The sequence below is a fragment of the Myotis nattereri genome (genome assembly GCF_964212035.1).
Source record: "Myotis nattereri genome assembly, chromosome: 13".
Classification (NCBI taxonomy): domain Eukaryota; kingdom Metazoa; phylum Chordata; class Mammalia; order Chiroptera; family Vespertilionidae; genus Myotis; species Myotis nattereri.
Window position 1 is genome coordinate 38,932,724 of NC_138088.1, and position 22,471 is coordinate 38,955,194.

Below are 22,471 nucleotides of genomic sequence, written 5' to 3' on the forward strand. Positions count from 1 at the left end.
TTGTGGGCCTTGTGCACAGTCTTGTAGTTAAGCCTTGATTGTTGTAGGTATCACTGGGAGGAATTGACCAATTGGCTGTGAGAATCAGCTGTGTCTGCATTGGGAGAACTTCTGTGCTGGAGACACCCCTCGGGGCAAGACTTGCTTCAATGGGGCTTTGGTGCTCACTGAGTCACTCTGACCACTGACCACCGGTATACTGGTTCTTGGATCTTTCAGGAGGTGCTAATCTAGCCTTTGCCTGAGGCTACTTACTCAGCCAGAGCTCAGCTGTGAAGGAATGCAAGTTGCCCTGGGGCCTTGGGCCAGCTGCAAGTTTGTTAGGTAATTTTCAGATTGCAGAAGCCTCTGTGCAGCTTGGGCGGGGCAGCGCCCCAGGGGATCAATAGGGCGGAGCAAACAGGTATGGCTGTTCCTCAGTCTTTCCCTAAGAGGCCCGGAGTCTCAGTGCCCGGGTAATCTCTGCAAGCACCTCTGAGAGAAAGCCGCCCTCAAGATGCAAATGATGCCAGACAGTCTACCTCTCCCTGTATCAGTCAGGGTCCCCAGAGACTCGTCCAGAACTGAAGTTCAGAGCAGTAGGGAGCTTGAGACTCCCTCCCAATTGAAAAAGCCAACCGTGTCCTCAGCTGCCAGCCCTTTCCGCATCCGCCTCCGTACCTGTGCACTTAACTTCTGCACCGCAGCTCCTCTGAGTCTCGGTATGGTTTTCTCTTTCCTTCTAGTTGTAGTATTTCCACTCAGCCAGCCTTCCTGTGGTTCTGGATGATGCCCATTCTGTCTTTTAGTTGTATTCTTGAAGTGGTTGTGCGAGGCAGCAATCTCTGGTGTTTACCTATACCGCCATCTCGGTTTCTCCGTTTTTGTTTTTTTAATCCTTACCCATGGATGTGTTTATTCATTTTAGAGAGAAAAAATTTTGTGTGAGAGAAACATTGATCAGTTGCCTCCCATGCACACCCCAATCAGCAATCTAACCCGCAACCTTTTGGTGTACAAGACCTTACTACAAACAACTGAGCCACCCTGCCAGGCCTAACAGTTGTTTTTTAGATCCAAGTGATTGATTTGACCTCCCTTGGATACACCTTTATTAGTTGTAATTAAAAATAATCTGTGTTTTTGTTTAAAGTGTTTATATTTTCCTTAATCTCTCTCATGGTTATGGTTTATTACAGTGAAAGGATACTGATTAAAATTGGCAAGGAGAAAAGTTACATAGGTAAAGTCCAGGAGAGAGTAGATGTGAATTTCTAATGGAGTCACACAGGCAGCTCTTAATTATCCCAGCAACAATTTATAATAACACATGTTAAGTAAACCAGGGAAACTCACCTGAACCTTGATGGCCCAAGTTTCTATTAAGGGTCAAGTAGGCTTGGAGCCCTGTGTATCTGGCCTGCGTTATTCAGTTTCAAGCCCCTGTGAAGTTCAAATTGATCAGTATATCCTAGGGTCCCTAGTTTTCTGCCACAATCTGGAAAATAGGCCTATGATTTCTGTGTGTTGTGAGAAGTATGTCTTCAGCAATTTTATCTTTTCAGAAAATTGGTCTTTTTCACCTTTTATGGTTTGGGGGTTTTCAGTATATACCGCTCATCAAAAGTCCTTTGGATGCTGAAGAACTCATACCCAGTTTGAAGAGCCCACCTGACCTCCCCCTTCCTTTCCTGGTAAACACATGGCTGTGAGATGCTCCACATGCAGCACCCTAACCTCTTTCCAGACAGAAGTTGGTTTCTTAATTCCTGTGTTCACATCCTGTTTTGCTTTTAGATGCACAACTTTAACACAGATCCAGAGGTGTTTATCTTCTTAGTGAGTACACGAGCTGGTGGCCTGGGCATTAATTTGACTGCAGCAGATACAGTTATCATTTATGATAGTGATTGGGTAAGTTGCAAGTATAATAAGTGCTGATTATCATTACATTCTGAATTTTTTAAGTCTTTTATTGTATGCTTTGCAGTTTCATTTATCTGGTTTGAAAAGGTATCCATTTTAAGTAAATAATTTATCCGGTGTCCTGTGTGTGAAGGCTTGAACATTCTCTATCAAGCCATTGTAGAAGTCTAAATTAAGGCACTATTTAAAAGTTTTTTATTAGATCGTGCATGTTGACTTTATCCACACATAGTACGTATAAATTTAAATAATATCAACCTTACATTGTTCAATGTTATTTTTCTTTAAGAACCCCCAGTCTGATCTTCAGGCCCAGGATAGATGTCATAGAATTGGTCAGACAAAGCCAGTTGTTGTATATCGTCTTGTTACAGCAAACACTGTTGATCAGAAAATTGTGGAAAGAGCAGCTGCTAAAAGAAAATTGGAGAAGTTGATCATCCACAAAAGTAAATGCCACTTTCTAGTATTTTTTGCTTCAGTTGTTGTGTGTTGTGGATTTGTGTTATTTTCTTTGTAAAAGAAATGAGTGAGCTTGGTTAGTGCAGGATTTATTAAACAGGCAGAAGGAAATTTAAAGCTGTAAAGACCTAAGTTGGTGACCATAGACATAAAAGGAAAACATTAGTGAGTTTCTAGATGAGGAACAAAGGGATAATTTCAAAGTGCCTATCTGAAATATGTCACAGGGATTTGAAATGATGTTGATGCTTATTCTTTTTATTTTTTCTTTTAAATTTGTTTTGATTTCAGAGAGAGAAATATCAATGATGAGAGAATCATTGATTCCCGCTACCCCTTACAGAGGATCGAGCCAGCAACCCGGGCATGTGCCCTGACCTCCTAGTTCGTGGATCACATCAGCCGAGCATTGATACTTAATTCTTGATAAGAGCTTTGTTTATCAAAAGGATTAAGAAAACTTGCTGGCCTTTTCTTGCAAGTTTAATATACTAAATTCTAGGATGTTAAAAGTATATTGAAGTAGTGCTATAAAGAAATCAATTTACTTTGTTGAACTACTAGTTCAAAAAATATTTGACTCCACCATGCCCTTTTCATACTTTTGATTATAGTATTTTTAAAAAGTGTTTTTTAATCTAGAAAAGATTTTGAGGAGTAGGGAAAATGAAGTTAGTGAGACATTGGCATTCTTTGTTCTGTTCCTTGAGATTCCTTGGAGAAATTCTTTCATTCAATATAAAATTATCTTTGAATAAATGACTTGATGGCTACCTTAAGAAAAGTAGAAAATTACCTGTTAGTTGTGAAGCCTAAAGAAATGTTGAAAATTACTGTCAGTTTATATTATGCTACTTTCCTACTTGCAAATACAGTTAAGTTCTCACTTAAGATTTTGTACAAATTAAATTTTTGCCTGTGCTGCTTTAGGAATTTGATGGGAATTTAGTAAAGTTTATAGTTTTATTTCCCTAAGTTCTGTTTTCAGTACATTGAAAGATTAAAATTTAAATGATTTGAAATTAGTTTAATAAGTATTGACAGTGTTTTATTGAGGTATAATATACATACAGAGTTTGAATATACAGTAATGAATTTTGACTTTTATATACTCATGTAGCAATCCTATAGTCCAGTGGCCGGCAAACTGTGGCACGCAAGCCACATGTGGCTCTTTGGTCCCTTGAGTGTGGCCACGAAATTTCAATTGCACTGTACGTGCGCGCCCACACGTGGTATTTTGTGGAAGAGCCACACTCAAGGGGCCGCAGTTTGCTGGCCAGTGCTCTAGTCTAGGTCAAAGTCTCTGACATTTCCATGTTCAAGTAAGTTTCCTACTGCATCCTTTGTCTATGTATGTTCTTTACCTACTTTTGCTCAACATAATATTTTGAAAATCATCTGTTGTGTGTGTGTTAGAAGTCTGGTATTTGTTTAAATGATTTCTGAATAGTTTATCCATTTTTCAGTTGATTGGTGTTTGAGTTATTTCCAGATGTAGATTCTTATTCATAAAAATCAGATGTTTGGCCCTAGCTGGTTTGGCTCGGGGAGAGCGTTGGCCTGCGGACTGAAGCGTCCCAGGTTTGATTGTGGTCATGGGCACGTGCCTGGGTTGTGGGCTCAAGCCCCAGTGGGGGGCATCCCAGGAGGCAGCCAATCAATAATTCTCATCATTGATGTTTCTATCTCCCTCTCCCTTCCTCTGTAAAATCCATAAAAGTATATTAAAAAAAACTCATTGCCACCCTGACCACTTTGGCTCAGTGGCGAGAGCATGGGTGGGCAAACTTTTTGACTCGAGGGCCACAATGGGTTCTTAAACTGGACTCAGAAGAAGGAGCTGCGGCCGTGTTTCCCAATGTTGCCATGTTAACACTGCTGCTGGTGAAGGAGCGGAGGGGAGAGCAAGAGAACCCGCTGCTCTTTCGGCTCCGCGGGCCGTAGTTTGCCCATGGCTGGGCTAGAGTGTCGGCCTGTGGACTGAAGAGTCCCAGGTTCGATTCCGGTCAAGGGCATGTACCTTGGTTGCAGGCACATCCCCAGTGGGGGGTGTGCAGGAGGCAGCTGATCGATGTTTCTAACTCTCTATCTCTCTCCCTTTCTCTCTGTAAAAAATCAATAAAATATATTAAAAAAAAAACACAAACTCATTGCCTACCCCAAGGTCATAAAGATATATTCTCTTTTTAAAAAAAAATCTGATATTTGTACAGGTATTTGTGGACATATGCATTTATTTGTTCTGGGTCTTAGGATGGGTATACATTTACCTATAGGAAACGATCAAACTTTTCCCAAGAATTTCGGTTGCTTTTCCTTTTTACCAACATTTGGTCTCGTCTTTTTTAATGTAAGCCACTCTAATTGCTTTGTGATGTATTTTTGGTTTTAAACACAATATTGAATTTCTTGAATACTTTTTCTAGATCATTTCAAAGGTGGTCGATCTGGATTAAATCCATCCAAGAGTTTCCTAGACCCTAAGGAATTAATGGAATTGTTAAAATCTAGAGATTATGAGAGGTACGATTTGTTGTTGTTGAGAAAAATGTAATTCATGGTTTTGATTTATCATATAGATAAAAATTTTTGCTTTCTATTATAGGGAAGTAAAAGGATCAAGAGAGAAGGTCATCAGCGATGAAGATCTAGAATTGTTGTTAGATCGAAGTGATCTCATTGGTAAATATCTCTTATGCTTTTATTTTCATGGAAACTTTAAAACATACACATAACCAGAGAGAATAGTATAATGTGGCTCTATATATAATTCATCCTCAATAGTTCATAACACTCTCATTGCTATTCTTTGTCAGAATCTTTAAATTATGATGTTTTACCCATCTTTCTCATGCATCATTTACTAAGAAGAACATGTTCTCAAACATAGCCATTATGTCATTATTACATTTAAGAGAATTGGCACTAATATCCAACCCATACTCATATTTCCTCAGTTGTCTCAAATCTTTTTACAGTTTGAATCAGGATCCAAAATTTCATTGATTGTTATGTCCCATTATTTCTATCACACCCTCCTCACTTTTGTTTTTTTAATGCCACTAATTTGTTGGAGAAACTGTTATTTATTCTATAAAAATGACCTATATTCTGAAATGGGCTAATTTCCCCCCGCACCCTCTGGGCTGTCCTCATGACTTTTTTTCAGTCTCCATATTTTCTGTAAAGTGGTAAATAGCTTATGTAAAGAGTTCTGTATGAGCAATTGCATCCAGGTTCCATATCTTAGGAATACCAGTGCTTTCTTTGTTCTATTTTAAATCATACCAGGAGGCACATAATATGAGTTTATTTTCAATGAGCTAACATTGATGAGCAAATTCAGTCTGTGGTTTTCTGTCAACCTTTTCTTTAACCTAATGGTTTTAGCATCCATTGCTGCTGATGATTTTGAACCTATATTCCTTAAGGATGGCAAAACTGGGGGTTTTTCCCCCCTGCCATTTCTTTATTAGCTAGAATTATTTTTTAATGTGTTTTTATCAGTTTCAGAGAGAAAGGGAGAGAGAAATATTAATGATGAGAATCATCAATCAGCTGCCTCCTGCACACCTCCTACTGGAAATTGAGCCCACAACCTGAGTATGTGCCCTTGACTGGAATCCAACCCGGGACCTTCCAGTCCACATTCCAACGCTCTATTCACTGAGCCAAACCAGTTAGGGCACTTTTTAAAATACATCTCTGAGGACACAATTCAAATAGATATTCTGTTTATTTCTCTGGATATCTTAAATTTAGCAGAAGTTATTTTAATTAGCAAACTTATGTTTCAGTTTGTGTTGTGTGTCCCCTGGAGTCCTGTTCTATTTGTAATAAGAAAATTGTAACCTTAATTCTGATTAAGAATAAAGGGGCCCATATTTATTTCTATGTGTTTCAAATTTTTCAACAGGTGACTCACATCTGATAGCAACATATTGGACATCTTTTTAAATATTCCTCTTTAGGTTCTTAACATGTTTTAAAGAATAAATACTTGTTCTAATATTTTTCTCTTAGATCAAATGAATGCCTCAGGACCAATTAAAGAGAAGATGGGAATTTTCAAGATATTAGAAAATTCTGAAGATTCCAGTTCTGAATGTTTGTTTTAAATTGGAGCTAAAGAATGTCTTTAAATTCTTATTTACATCTACAGATTTACCTATATTGGTGTTAAAATGCAGAATGCCTACTTAACTTTTTGATTTATATCATTATATCAGTTTACATAATGTAACATTGCATAATTGATAAGTGGTAATTTTCTGAGCCTTATTAAGAACAAAGAAGTATTAAGTTTAGATTTCCAGTTAAGTTTTCAGACTCAGTAGTGCCCTTGGGTACAGCCTGATGTGTACTTAACCACTGCCAGAGATAATACAGTCTTCCTATGGAAGTTCGATGTCTTTCTCCCTCATTTCCCCTCTTTAGCAATACAGTTTCTGGGCTTTTGGTACTTCATTTGTGGAGTAGGCTTTTAATGGGGGAAAGATTGGGATTGTGCTGTCCGTTTAAGAAATTGTTTGATTTTAGGGTCTATTTCTATAAAATGTTTACCAAATAAATATTCATTTTTCAGATGATCTCATTAAATTATTTTTTCAGAAAGAATGGCTCAGGTGAAATAGCAAGAGTCTTGACATGCAATGTGATTCATTATTTACCTGACCTGGTTTCCATCATTAAGATTATACATATATGGCATACAAAGATTTCATCTGCTATTGGGTTAATGCAGAGGAGGCTCTGGAATATAATGTAGGGTCTTGATCAGCGACCTGAAACTGGAGGTTGCAATATATCATTCAAAAGAATAGAACAAAGAGTGATAGGACCCTTAAAATCTATAGTAATTGGGGGTGGGAGTAGTATCAGGGAGAAAATAAGACCTAGGAATATAAATAATGCAAGATTCTTAATAGAGGAGCATAATGTAATAGTTTATGGCCCTGTCTGTATATCAGGCTATGAGGAAGAGGAATCTTGAATGCTCTCTGAACCATACATTACTGTGTAGATTATTTCATGGGAGAATGTTATTGCTGCCATGTATCTTTAAATGTAGATCAGATCAGATTATCTCCATCTTAAGGTAGTGGGATTAGGAATCCCAGAGAAATCCTGTTTTGAGAAAATATTAAAAGAACAGACTACAGAGCAGGTTTTTGTGGGCTTTAAAAAAAAAAAAAATGTTTACCAATTACAAAACCATGGTTGCTTAGTAGTTCTAAGTCTTTACTCTCCCAAGTGAGAATGTGATAGTAGGTTCGCCTCTGTCCTCACATCTCTAACCTCCCTTTGTACCTTGCCCATGTTGACAGTAAGATAAAAACAATTAGAAAAGAACTTTTGAACGTTGCCACCACTGCATCTCTATAAGTCTGTCAGTATCTGCCAATGTATCATCCTTTCTTATTACTGTGGACATATTGTGTGTCCTAGCTAGAACCAAAGAAGCACCTCCTTTCTTTTATAACAAACTCCTTGAAATGTTTTCTATGTGCACTTTTTCTTTTTTCTCCTTTTCCTCTTTTCCCCCCTGGACCCATTCCAGTGACCTCTATGACCTCATTTTACTTGGTATTTCCCCGTATTTCTTTTTATTTTTTATTTTTTTTATTTTATTGATTTTCTACAGAGAGGAAGGGAGAGAGACAGAGAGCCAGAAACATCGATGAGAGAGAAACATCAATCAGCTGCCTCCTGCACATCTCCCACTGGGATATGCCCCCAACCCAGGTACATGCCCTTGACTGGAATCGAACCTGGGACCCTTCAGTCCGCAGGCTGACGCTCCATCCACTGAGCCAAACCGGCTTCGGCTCTCCGTATTTCTTATATTTAATCTTATCCAGCCTCAAAATCACAAAATTGAGCACCTGTTCGTTCTTAATCTGATTTGTTCACTAAGCGTGTTGGGAATATGAGACAAGAATGAATTAACAGGAACTAAGTGTACACACTGGATAAATACTCCTAGAATTAAGGAAAAATGAAAGACCTCATAGTGGATTAGTTTACCAAGTGCTATGCAGAAAAGATGAAAACTAACCTTGGTGCATTACAGGTAACAAAGGCTAAAACTAGATTACCAACAAAGGAACGAAGATCAGTTACCAGATGTTTTAACAGTGAAATAAAACAGCAAATTTCCAATGGGCTTGAGCAAAACAAATTCCAACCTAGAATTAGAGCATCTATAATACTTAAAGGTGAAGGAACAGTAAAGAAAATTTTAAGCATACAAATTTTGTCCTGTAAAACTACAGAGAACCAAGATGGTGTAGGTAAACACCTATACTTGCCCCCCTACCACAAACAATCAAAATTATAACTAAAATATAGGACAACCATCAGAACTGCCTGAAAGCTGGCTGGGTGGAAGTCTTACAACTAGAGAAGTAAAAAAGGAAGCACAGGGTAGTAGGAGAGGTGGAAGAGCACCCACATGTGCCACTTTTTTTATTTTAAGGGAGAGAGAGAAACATCAATAATGAGAATCATTGATTTGCTGCCTCCTGCATGCCCCAACTGGGGATCAAGCCTGCAACCCAGGCATGTGACCTAGTTCAGTGGTTGGCAAAGTGGGGCTCAGCAAACTGCGGCTCGCGAGGCACATGAGGCTCTTTGGCCCCTTGAGTGTGGCTCTTCCACAAAATACCGACTTCTGCGCATAGGCCACGAAGTTTCAATTGCACTGTACGTGCACGCCCACACCTGGTATTTTGTGGAGAGCTGCATGTGGTTCACGAGCCGTGGTTTGCTGACCACTGTCCTAGTTCATAGGTCCATGCTCAACCACTGACCCACACTGGCCAGGCATGTGTATGCTACTTTTTTTTATCTAGAGGGATAGTCTCTGTGAAGGCTGCCTGTGAGGAGCAAGGGGTCCCATCCTACACCAGGCTCCCAGAGCTGGAAAGAAGTCTCCTTAACTATGGGCTTTAAAAACCAGCAGGGATTGGGGCTCAGTGACAAGGAGGCTGCTGGTGACCCAGCTATTCCTCTTAAAGGGCCTGCATGTGAACTGAACTAACAAGTTCCCACTTCTTCTGAGCCCCAAACCTATCAATAAAAGGCCCAAGACCTAGCACTATCAACAGCCTGCTTTGCTTTACAGATGGATCTTGCCTGGGCACTTTCTAACCTGATACAAATAGGAGGAATCTGCAGATCTCTTTGTAGCTACTGCCAGGTGGCCACAGGCAGTGGCCGGCTTTGCACCTCCCTGGAGACCCAAGAGCCAGTGCACCCAGTGGACAGCATCAGATCATACCAGATTACAACGCTACATATCCATAAGTGACACACTCAAGGGGCAGATTCAGCACCAAAGCCCCACTGAAGCAAGTTCTGCTCCATAGAAATGTCTCTTGACAGCAGCTCTCCCACTGTAGTTGTAGCTGGGCCTCACAGCCTATTGGCCTGGAGGTCAATTCCTCTCAGTGACACCAACAGCAATCAAGTCTCAACTACAAGATTGTGTACACAGCCCACAGAGGGACGCAACTAGAGTGCCCAGCTCATAACGGGGAAGGCTAAGCCACTGGGCCTATAGCACACCTACTACACAAGTCCACTCAAACAATTTAAAGAGACATAGCAGCTCTATCCAATACGTAGAAACAAACACCGGGAAGCAGCCAAGATGGGGAAACATGTCACAAATGGAAGCAAGCAAACTTTAGGATACAGAGTTCAAACCCCTGGTTATAAGGTTAATTGAGGATCTTGGTGAGAAAGTCAAAGACATGGAAAAGGACCAGTCAGAAAAAAAGCATACACTAACATAATTTACAGGGATTCAACATTAAAGTTGAGAAGTCCAAGAATCAAATCGATGATGAGGAAGCAAAAAACACCCAATTAGAAGAGCAAAATGAAAAAAATCCAGAAATAGGAAGATAGAGCAAGGAGCCTCTGGGACAACTTCAAGAATATCAACATTTGTATTATGTGAATGCCAGAAAGAGATGAGAGAGAGCAAGATATTGAAAACCTACTTGAAGAAATAATGACAGAAAACTTCCCATACCTGGTGAAAGAAACACATATCCAGGAAGCACAGAGTCCCAGACAACAGGAACTCAAAGAGGCCCACACCAAGACATAATTAAAATGTCAAGGGCTAAAGACAGAATCTTAAAAGTAGCAAGAGAAAAGCAGGTAGTTACCTACAAGGGAGCACCTATACAACTGTCAGCTGATTTCTCAACAGAAACTTTGGAGGCCAGAAGGGAGTGGCAAGAAATATTCAAAGTGAAAAAAAATATTCGAAGTGATGGATATCAAGAATCTACAACCAATATTACCCAGCAAAGCTGTCATTTAGAATTGAAGGTCAGATAAAGAGCTTCACAAACAAGAAAAAGCTAAAGGAGTTCATCACCGCCAAACCAGTATTACATGAAATGTTGAAGGGTATTCTTTAAGAAGAAGAGATAAAAATATGAATTATAAAATGCAGCAAATAAATACCAACAACTGAATCTAAAAATCAAAATAAATAAGAAATCTATGCCTAGCCGGGTTGGCTCAGTGGATGGAGCGTCGGCCTGCGGACTGAAGGGTCCCAGGTTCGATTCCGGTCAAGGGCATGTACCTTGGTTGCGGGCACAGCCCCAGTGGGGAGTGTGCAGGAGGCAGCTGATCGATGTTTCTCTCTCATCGATGTTTCTAGCTCTCTATCCCTCTCCCTTTCTGCAGAAAACCAAAAAATATATTAAAAAAAAAAAAGAAATCTAATGAACAAAATAAATTGGTGAATAAAATCGAATCAGAGGCATGGAACAGACTGACAACTCTCAGAGGGAAGGGAGGAGGGAGAATTGGAAGGGATTAACCAAATATCTTACCTATGGACACAGATAGGGGTGGGGAGTGAAGGCCTAGGTTGGGGTGGGAACAGGATGGAGGGGGGCAGTGTAGGGGAAAAGGGGGATAAATGTAATACTCTCAACAATAAAGATTTTTTAAATATAGTTTTATTGATTTCAGAAAGGAAGGTGTGCCATGCCAGCACAGCCAAGAGTTCGGTTAGCCCGAGAGGGGTGCATGGTGGCGAAGGATATAGAAAAGACAACGAGAATAAGCTGTGCCTGGCTAAGGCCACAGAGAGGGATCCAGACAGCAAGCTGAGCCTTTATTTTATAGCCAGAGGTAAACAAGGTAGTGGTAACCATAGTTACAATGTTCTTGTGAGTTTCATTTGTTTTGGCAGCACATGCTCCATCTCCCTCAGCCCATTAGCTACCCAGATAAGATCTAGGGAGAGTCATAAGGTCAAGCTTAATTATGCTAAGAGGGCTGTGCCCTCTAAGCTGGGACTGGTTTGTGGCTTTGCCAACAGGTTAGTCCAAGGCTTAACCCTATAGCTGCTCCCTACAAGAAGGGAGAAGGGGAGAGAGAGAGAAACATCAATGATGAGCGACAATCATTGGTTGGCTGCCTCCTGCACACCCCCCACTGGGGAATCGAGCCCGCAACAGGGGCATGTGCCCTTGACCAGAATCAAACCTAGGACCCTTCAGTACACAGGCCGACATGCTATTCACTGAGCCAAACTGGCCAATAAAGAATTTTTTTAATAAATAAAAATGAAAAATAAACTTAGGTTGTCTGGAAAAAAATAAAACAAGCAACATCTTCAGTGCTTTTTTTCTGTGTTTATTGTTTTATAACAGTATTTATTGATGTAATTTAGTCTCAATACTGTTTTAGCTATATCTCAAATTTTGGCAGGTAGTGTTTTCACCGTTATTTAATTCTGTTTTCTAACTTTTATGATTTCCTCTTTCACCCAGGGGTTCCTTTGTATATTTAGTTTGCAGGTATGAATTTTTTTAAAGTTTCCTTTATTATTGCCTTCTCCCTGTATTTTGTTATAGCCAGAGAACATCATTTGCATGAAGTTAACTTTTTAGAATATGTTGGTACTTTCTTTGTGGCCTAGCACATAGTCAGTTGTGTAAGTATTTCCATTTGTACTTGAAGAGAATGTATATTTCCTGATTGTTGAGGATAAATTTCTCTGCAATATGTTCCTGTTGACTAAATACTATGAAAATCTAAATATTTGCTTATTTTTCAACTGTTTGCTCTGCTTAATTATTTTCTGAGAAATATATGTTAAAAATCTCTAATGATAGTTGCAGATTCAACAATCTTAGCTTGGGCTTTATATGTTTTGGAACTATATTGTTAGATACATATGTATTCCTTTTGTCAATATGTAATATGTCCACAGGAACACTTTTCATATGAATTCTATTTTTCCAATTATTTTTTTTTAAATATATTTTATTGTTTTTTCACAGAGAGTAAGGGAGAGAGACAGAGAGAGTTAGAAACATCGATGAGAGAGAAACATCGATCAGCTGCCTCTTGCACATCCTGTGCCCGCAACCCAGGCACATGCCCTTGACCGGAATCGAACCCGGGACCTCTCAGTCCGCAGGCTGACACTCTATCCACTGAGCCAAACCGGTCTCGGCTATTTTTCCAATTATTAATATTGCTACGTTAGCATTCTTTCACTTCACATTTGCCTGGCACATCATTCCCGCTTTTGTGTGTCATCTTTTAAATTTTTTTTTATGTAATGTCTTATAGTAAATGTATTGCTAGATCTATTTCAACAATGTCATCTTGGACTATCTTTTGATTGGTAGGATCAGATTGAAAAACTTCCAGAAATCAGCAGGCAAGATTAAAGAGATAAGATATGTATTTTTTAAAGTTGAAGAGACATGATGGATGGAAGTAAAAGTACCAACATCTGAATAATAGTCCCAGGAGTAAAGAGAAAATTAAAACAGAAAAAATATTTGAATAAAGAATGAAGATACACTTCCAAGAATGTAAGGACTCAAAAGAGTACACAACGAGAGATAAGAAGAAACTCCAAACCAGACTCATGGTGAATTTTAAGAATACCGAAGGTAACGAGAAGTCCAACAATTTTCAAAGAGGAAGAGATCACCTACAAAGGAATAAGAATAAGATTGATACCAGACTTTTAAAAACTAGGTTCAAGAGGGTAATAGTAATATTTGAAAAGAAAATGGCTTTCATCTAAAATGTTATATTTAGACAAGTTTTCAAATGGTAGAACATAAATATATCCTTCTGCACAGATGGCCTCAGAATGTTTGCCAAACGTAGACCCACATTTTTGGTTAATAAGGAGGAGAAAAGTATAAAGCTCAAAAAGATTAAAGTCAATTAAAAATATGAAATGAAATGGCAGAATTCTTCAAAACCTATATAATAAAAGCCCAGCAACAGAAATGACGGAACCAGCAGAACGACCAGAGACCAGAATGGCCCCTTGCTCCAGCTGGCCCAAACCCACAGTGAGCAGTTAGGGGTGATCAGGTAGGCCGGTGAGTGGTTATGGGCAATTAGGTAGGCAGATGAGTGGTTAGGGGTGATCAGGCAGGCAGTCGAGCAATTAGGAGCCAGCGGTCCCGGATTGTGAGAGGGATGTCAAAACTGTCAGTTTAGGTCCGATCCACAGGGGAATGTCTGGCAGTCAGACATCCCCCAAAAGGTCCCAGATTGCGAGAGGGTGCAGGCCTGGCTGAGTCACCCCCCTTTTTCATGCACGAATTTCATGCACCGGGCCTCTAGTATAACCATAACTGAAAAAAAATGCATATGTGCTAACTCACTAATTGAAAGACTTTTAATTTAAAAATAAGATTTTATATTGAAAATCCAGTAATACATTTATCTGTCTATATATATAAAAGGCTAATATGCTGTTTGTCCAACTGGTAGCTATGACATGCACTGACCACTAGGGGGCAGACACTCAATGTAGGACAGCAGTTCTCAACCTGTGGGTCGCAACCCCTCAGACCATAGGAAAACATATATAATTACATATTGTTTTTGTGATTAATCACTACACTTTAATTATGTTCCATTTGTAACAATGAAAATACATCTTGCATATCAGATATTTACATTACGATTCATAACAGTAGCAAAATTACAGTTATGAAGTAGCAACGAAAATAATTTTATGGTTGGGGGTCACCACAACATGAGGAATTCTATTCAAGGGTCGCGGCATTAGGAAGGTTGAGAACCACTGATGTAGGAGCTGCCGAGCCTCAGTGACTTGATAGCAGCGGTTCTTGGGTGATGCACCCTGAAACCAGAGAGGAGGGAGCCCGATTCCTCTCGGGTCCATGCAATTCCACCTTGATCCATGAGTTATGTTGTTGCTGGGGCACTGTTGGCCCCAAATCTGGTTTACTGCACATTTGCATTTCTGTTCCACACCCTGTACGACAGCAACTTTGCAGAGTGTCCTCTCACACTCTGGGACTCCTCGGGGGATTTCAGAGAGCCCGTTTTGGCCTGATCCCCGCAGGCCAGGCTGAAGGACCCCACCTGCCGGAGGGACCCCGCTCACTCCGCAGACACTGGGAAGGGATCGCAGGAGGTTGGCTCGATCCCCGGTAGGGGGAGTGCAGGAGGCAGCCAATCAATGATTCTCTTTCATCATTGATGTTTCTAACTCTATCTCCCTCTCCCTTCCTCTCTGAAATCAATAAAGAAATATATTTTAAAAAAATTTTAAATCACTATCATAAAATGTGTTACAAATTTAAACTCAATTTTTAGGAAAATTATGGTTTTAATCTATAATAATAAAAGTGTAATATGCTAATTAGACCAGACGTTCTTCCAAACGAAGCCAGGGCTGCAAGGGAAGCCCAGATCCCGGGTGCTTGCCAGCCGCCAGAGGGAAGCCCGGGTCCCAGGTGCCAGAGGGAAGCCAGTGCCAGCAGCCAGTGGGAAGAAGGCCTACACTTGCATGAATTTCGTGCATCAGGTCTCTAGTATTTATAAAAAAACAATACAGTGGGGCCCTGACTAACGAGTTTTTTTGAGATATGAGCTGTCTCTTGGCCGATTTTTTGCTTTGAGTTGCAAGCTCAAAAAAATTTGGGTTATGAGCCAGCTTCAGATACTCCACCGCTAGTTGGCGCAGCGAACGTCACAGTGATTTGACATACGAGTAATTTGAGTTATGAGCTCCATCATGGAATGAATTAAACTTGTAAGTCAAGGCCCCACTGTAATGGATAAAAGAAAACAAACTTAGCATTTAACTCAAAAGGGAATCCTAGTACTCTGCAGGTGGGAATGCAGACTGGTGCAGCCACTGTGGAAAACAGTATGGAGTTTCCTCAAAAAATTAAAAATGGAACTCCCATTTGACCCAATAATCCCACTTCTAGGAATATATCCCAAGAAATCAGAAACCCCAATCAGAAAGAATATATGCACCTCTATGTTCATAGCAGCACAATTTACAATAGCTAAGATTTGGAAACAGCCTAATGGCCCATCAGCAGATGAGTGGATTAAAAACGGTGGTACATCTACACGATGGAATACTATGCTGCTGTAAAAAAAAAAAAAGAACTCATACCATTTGCAACAGCATGGATAGACCTGGAGAGCATTATGCTAAGTGAATAAGCCAGTCAGAGAAAGATAAATATCACATGATCTCATTCATTTGTAGAATATAATGAACAACATAAACTGATGAACGAAAATAGATCCCGAGACATAGAAACATCAAACAGACCGAAAAATCTCAGAGGGAAGGCGGGGAGGGTTGGGGAGCGAGGAAGTGTAGTAAGAGATCAACCAAATGACTTGTATCCGTGCATATGGGCATGACCAATGGACACAGACAATAGGAGGGTGGGGGCATGTGCCGGGGGGCAGAAAAGGGTGGGGGGTAGAGGTCAATGGGGGAAAATAGGAGACATATGTAAAACTTTCAACAATGAAGAATTTTAAAAAAGAATTTGGAAAAAAGCAAAAGAATAAATTACTTATAAAAACTCAACTTTAATCCTAATTAGGTTTTTCTTTGCAACCTCTTCTCTGCAGCTGAAGTTTCCTTCTGTTTCTTCCTGAACTCTTACAAGGCTTTAGTTCCAGAAACCTGCCTCTATGATGAAAAGGTTCTTCCCAGCTTTTCCTTGAGAGTTTTGAATTGTTTTCTGTGGGTCTTCATCTCATCAGTTCCAAGGTTCATCAGGACTTCCTGCCTCTTGCTGCCAAGTCACAGTCTGCCACGACGGTAAGTCCAAACTGCTGTGCTCGCTGTGCTTGTTTCTGTTGATAAGGCTCGGTCATTTCATTCCTTTCCTCCTCAAGTCATGGATCTGCCCCTTCGATCGAGGCTTCCTCAGTCTGGACATCATGATGGGCTTTTTCTTTTCTTCTCCAGCCATGTTGGTGTGGGATGGATTCTTCTTTTTTTTTTTTTTTTTTTTTTTTTAAATATATTTTATTGATTTTTTACAGAGAGGAAGGGAGAGAGATAGAGAGTTAGAAACATCGATGAGAGAGGAACATCGATCAGCTGCCTCCTGCACATCTCCTTCTGGGGATGTGCCTGCAACCCAGGCACATGCCCCTGACCGGAATCGAACCCGGGACCCTTCAGTCCGCAGGCCGACGCTCTATCCACAGAGCCAAACCGGTTTCGGCGGATGGATTCTTCTTATGTTGCATTTGAATTTGGAGCATCCCTCTGTGAACTTCTGGGTACTTTGATGGGTCAACATCGTCTTCATCCTTTGATTCCAAGGTTATTACATGTCCCCTTCCTCCAGGGAAGCTGTCAGGACTTTGGTCTTGAGCCAGCATTCTGCAGGAGCAACCAAACTCTCCACTCAGGCCCCAGAGCTCACTGGAACCCGGAGCCTTTTTCCAGTTGCCCACCATCGTTTTAATTTCTTCCACTTTGTTTTGATGGAATTGGTTTCATCTTCCAGAGCCTGGATCTTTTTTTTTTTTTTCCAGGAACAGACATCAACTGTTCTTAGTCTGAATATTGAGGCTTTTCTTTTCCCAGATGTTTTACCACAGTGCACATGATGTACCTACCTTGTCATAGGGTTGAAGATGTCCAGGTCACCAGACACTTCTGCATTTGCATCCTTTTTCCCCACAGGATGAAGCAACTACTTCCTCTTTCTCCTCCTCCCCCTCCTCCCCCTCCTCCTCCTCCTCTTCCTTCCTCCTCCTCCTCCTCCCTCTTCTTCTGAATGCCTGATAAATTCTAAGATCACCATCTCCTATGAAATCCAGGGACAGTGAGACTTGGTGTCTCATTCTGTGATTGCCGCAAGTACACTTCCCAGCTGGATGCCCAGAATCACTCCTGTGACAGGTAACTGGGCAGACCAAGCCACGGAGGGTTGTGTGGACAGCACCAAAGCATTAAAGAACTCACACACCCTTTACCCCGACCTTGGCGTTTTCTTTTCTCTACTTATACTTTGCTCTCTGTGGTCCCAGAAGGCCACCAATTACTCCGTGCACATTATTCTCAGCCTGGAATGACCACCCCCCCTCATTGCCCATGTATAGTCATACCCATTCTTTTAACATCTGTGCTCACTAAATAGGGGTGAGTGACCAGAAACCAGGACAGAGCCTGGTCAGGATTAGGGGCCCATGTTTGTGGGAGGAATACATAAATGAGTGAAGGAAGGAGAGAAAGCCATCATTTGCTCTTCCTGGAGATTCACACTTAGTGTTCTGCTGACTCAGCAGGTGGTTAAAACCCCTGTCAAAGTAGAATAGAGGAGTGATGAAATTTAAAATGGTGAAAAATGTCCATAGCATGGGGCCATGTAATATGAATTAAAATTCACCATTTTGAACCTATGAGGGAAGGCGGAGGGTGAGAGGGTAAGAGGTCAACCAAAGGACGTGTATGCATGCCTATGAGCATAACCAATGGACACAGACAGTTGAGGGGTGAGGGCATGTGCTGGGAGTGGGGGCGGCCGGGGAGAGGTCAATGGGGGGGAAAGGAGACTCATGTTATACTTTAAACAATAAAGAATTTAAATAAAAATAATAACAAATTTAAAGGAAAATAAAATAAAATTTACCATTTTGGACTACAAAGGATCCTAATGTTTTGAAAAAAAGTTTATGGCATAATAGAGATAATTTCTATAATCCCATTTGAGAATAATTAAAAACAAATTGTGATGTAAATTTCCCAACTGCTTGGGAAATTTTGAACTCTTCCCCAATAAACTTTGGATCAAAGAAGTTACCAACGTCAATATTGCACAATCCTTAAAAAATACTAACAGTGGATACACTAATAACATGTCAGATAAAGAGATAACATTATTCAATGAAGACAATTTATACCATTTAATACTTTAAGAACACTAATGACAAGCATGTGAAAATGAATCAAACAATACTGCAGCTAAAAATGTTAGAAATTGAAAAGGAACACAAAGAAATGAGAACAACGAAAATTAGAAATTTTAGCACAGAATGTTCTAGAGCTCTGAAAACGGGAATGCTTAGTACGAACATCGTATGGACTGCGTGCAGGCTGGCTAATTTCCTTTTCCCTGAGCATGTCCAGTGAGCTCTGTGGATTCTGCCAAATGTCCCCCACGTGCAGCTTAAACCACAGTTGAAAAGCCACTCTCCTGGGAGGTTTTGAGGGTCATGCATGCCAAGCTCACAATCCAAGAAAGGGGACTCTGTCCTGGGAGGCTGGGAGCCTTGGGCACAAATGTGGAAACTGAAGCTCAGAGGGGGAGCTGGTGTTGAACGCTAAGCCCCAGAATTTGCCCTCCTGGGCTGCCCAGGATGGTCAGGCCAGCTGGCCCCACGAGCCGAGGAGGCAGATGCTTCTGTTGTCTGTCTGCCGCTTATCCTGTCGTCCCCAAATGTCACAGAGATGTCAAGTTCACCCATCCTTTCCAAAGTGGGTGTGATTGTTTTTTACATTCTCCCCTGCAGACTACGGGAGCTATAGCTTCTTCATATCTTTGCCTATTCCTGTTGTTTTCAGTCTTTTAAAATGTAGTCTTTTTAATTGAAGGTCAGATAAAGAGCTTCACAGATAAGAAAAAGCTAAAGGAGTTCATCACCACCAAACCAGGATTATATGAAATGCTGAAAGGTATCCTTTAAGAAGAGGAAGAAGAAGAAAAAGGTAAAGATACAAATTATGAACAACAAATACACATCTATCAACAAGTGAATCTGAAAATCAAGTGAATAATCTGATGAACAGAATGAACTGGTGATTATAATAGAATCAGGGGCATAGAAAGGGAGTGGACTGGCTATTCTTGTGGGGGAAAGGGGTGTGGGGGATGCGGGAAGAGACTGGACAAAAATCGTGCACCTATGGATGAGGACAGTGGGTGGGGAGTGAGGGTGGAGGGTAGGGTGGGAACTGGGTGGAGGGGAGTCATGGGGGGAAAAAAGAGGAACAAATGTAATAATCTGAACAATAAAGATTTTAAAAAAGAAAAAAAGAGAAATATCTCTAAGAAGCAAGAACATTCAAAAAAAATATATATAATGTAGTCTTTTTCACAAGTGCGAATGGTATCTGTCTTTTCATTAGTGTCCCTCTGGGGTAGTGCTGATCACTTCTGCATGTGCTCCTTGTGCTTTTATTTCTTTGTGAATTGTCCTTTCATGGCTTATGTCCATTTTACATACATTTGTATTGAATTTCTAGAGAGAGAGGAAATGAGAGAGAGGGAGGGAGTGAGGAAGAGAGGGAGAGAAGGAGGAAGGAAGAGAGAGAGAAAAAGAGAGAGAGAGAGACATTGATCAGCTGCCTCCTGCACTCCCCTACTGAGAATCGAGCCCACAACCTGGGCATGTGCCCTGACCAGAATTTGAACCGGTGATCTCAATGCTCAACCAACTGAGACACACTGGCCAGGGCAAATTTTTTTAAATCTATTTTTTATTGTTTTCTTAGAGACAGAGAGGAAGGGAGAGGGAGAGAGAGAAATATGAATGAGAGAGAAACAATTGTATATCCATTTTAAATTTCTTTGTTTTTATGGTTGAGATTTACTTATTTGTTATTTATTGGGGTGTCAGAGCTTGAGTGGGGAGAGGAGGGCATTGCTACAGAGGATGCGGCTGCCTTGCAATCGGACTTAGGGTCAAGGAGAGGGAAGAGGGCGCCCTCATGGACAGGCAGTCAGGCCTGGGATCACAATCCAGCAGAGGTGAGGCGGGCACCGACAAGAACAAGTGGGAGAAGCTGCTCGGTTTGGGGAGATAAAGTCCACCCGTGCTGATGAGGGTGGCACCTTGACCTGCGGAGCAGAGGCCGAACAGGGTAAGGTGGGTGCCCCAGGGTGGAGTATCAGAGGCAAAACGGTGTCCATACCCAGGGCAGTCTGGCAGGGAATACATGAGCCTCAGCAGGGTAAGGGGTCATCCACAAGGAGGGGTGGCCTGGTGTGATTATTGTAGCCCAAGTAGTGTAAGGAGAATATCCTCACCCAGCGGAGGGTGTGGTAGCAGAATTAGGAGTTTGGGACCACAGGGGAATTGATCAAATAAGTAAATGCATACGTGCATTACACACATTATATCTCTGTTCCCGAGAAGCCCGGTGGCTGTGACCCCCATAGCGGTGAGCACTCCTAGTGCACAGGTCTTCGCTTCTAAGCCACATTTCACACTGAGAACCAGGGTTCTCCGGAGAAATGGCCAATTAGAGAGCTGGGGCAGGAGTACAAGGCGATGGCTGTGTCAGAAAGTAAGGCATTTCTCAAAGACTGATGTGGTTGTATGAAAATAGAGCCACTAGGTTTGTTTCATCCAAGATTTGGTTGCAGGGTGCGTGTAAAGTCCAGAGCTGTGTGAGTCAGGAAGCAAACACTGGCTGCTCTTAGTCCCAGATAGAGGGTTGGCCAAGACCTGAACTCACCCAAGTTCAAAACTAAACTTTTCTGACCCTGCTCAGTCAGCCTGAGCTGCTGCAGTATTGACTCACTTGGTGTTTACTTGATAGTCACTGATTAAGGTAAGCCACGAATGCTGGAGCATACACAGCGCACACTCAGCAAATGCTGGGGAACTTGCTTGACTGGAATGTTGACTGCTGAGCAAGAGTGCAGGACATCATGTCCTTAGCCAAGGTGCTGAAATGTCGAGGCCTGCGCCTATTTATTCAAATGGGCATGACTTTCCCTTAAGCAAAGGTAATTGAGTGTATCAAAAGAGATGCGATGGAAGTGAAAATTCTGTAAATTGTCAGTCTCCCTGTTAACACGAGGGATACAACATCGTGTAAATGGGGTCTTAATTTTCCTTACTAAAAGAGCTTAGAAGTAGCTGCACTAATCAAGTTAGGGCAACTATGATGGTGTCTTTACGGGTTATGTCTTCGTACAGCGATACTGTTGGTGATCTGATCATGTAGGCCATTCCACTGACATCTGGCTTCTCATGATCACTAAGTGTTCCCCTTGACGAGGTCTGCACATTATGCTGGTTCGTGCTGTGAGTCTGTTCAAGGAATTCCCTGTCTTCTGTCTTCCAGAGTCCATGCCTGCGGTCCTATCTAAAACCTCCCTACCTTGCTGCGCACACGTCATTCCATTATTTGCGACAATGACAGGCCAACAAAGTGACAGAAAACACTGCGTCTGGAGGTGGGTGGGAGGTGACGGGCTTTTGAAGCCGCCCCCTAAATTCTCTGACGTGGGTTCTTCCCTGTTACCTGTGCATTTTCACCTCTGCAGTGATGGAGAGACGGGGAGGGGAGAATCTCTGTCTTTCATTTCTTCTCTTGAGAGTCTAAGGCCCTTTAATGCTTGGAGTCAAATAAGGCCTTCCATTTAACATGAAGTCTTATTACTTTGTGACCAGTCAGCAGTGGGGTACACACTCAGAGAAACTAATGTTCGGGGGGGGGGGGGGGAGTTGGTTTTATTTTCCTAAAATTGTTCTTGAGGCAGCCATAGGGCACCATAATGGGTATTAGAAAATGTAATTTCCAATCCCAGTTTTGTGACTTAGGAGCTGTGTGACACTAGATGGGTGTCCTGTTCTGAGTTTTCCTTTCTCCATTGGAAAAATAAAAATTAATAATGTGTCTTTCCAGTTTTTTTTTTATTTTTGGTGTGGGCATAGTTTGATGTTAAACTATGTTAAAATACTTAACTAACTAGCAATGCAATTTGGGGATTCAAGATTAATGAGTTACGTTCCCTATGCTGTTAGTATGGGCCTTCAAAAGGCTTGTTTA

The 22,471-nt window shown here is 41.2% G+C and overlaps 1 protein-coding gene across 1 annotated transcript in view; it reads left to right on the forward strand.

The window, feature by feature from the left end:
* HELLS (helicase, lymphoid specific) overlaps window positions 1–7,552 on the forward strand; it is a 49,225-nt gene extending 41,673 nt beyond the window's left edge. Inside the window, exons 17-21 of the mRNA XM_081104353.1 lie at window positions 1,777–1,893; window positions 2,195–2,354; window positions 4,797–4,893; window positions 4,976–5,052; window positions 6,394–7,552. Coding sequence (XP_080960479.1) covers window positions 1,777–1,893; window positions 2,195–2,354; window positions 4,797–4,893; window positions 4,976–5,052; window positions 6,394–6,488 — 546 coding nt within the window. The 3' untranslated portion in view covers window positions 6,489–7,552. The remainder of the gene's footprint in view (window positions 1–1,776; window positions 1,894–2,194; window positions 2,355–4,796; window positions 4,894–4,975; window positions 5,053–6,393) is intronic.
* The last annotated feature ends 14,919 nt before the right edge of the window (window positions 7,553–22,471 follow it).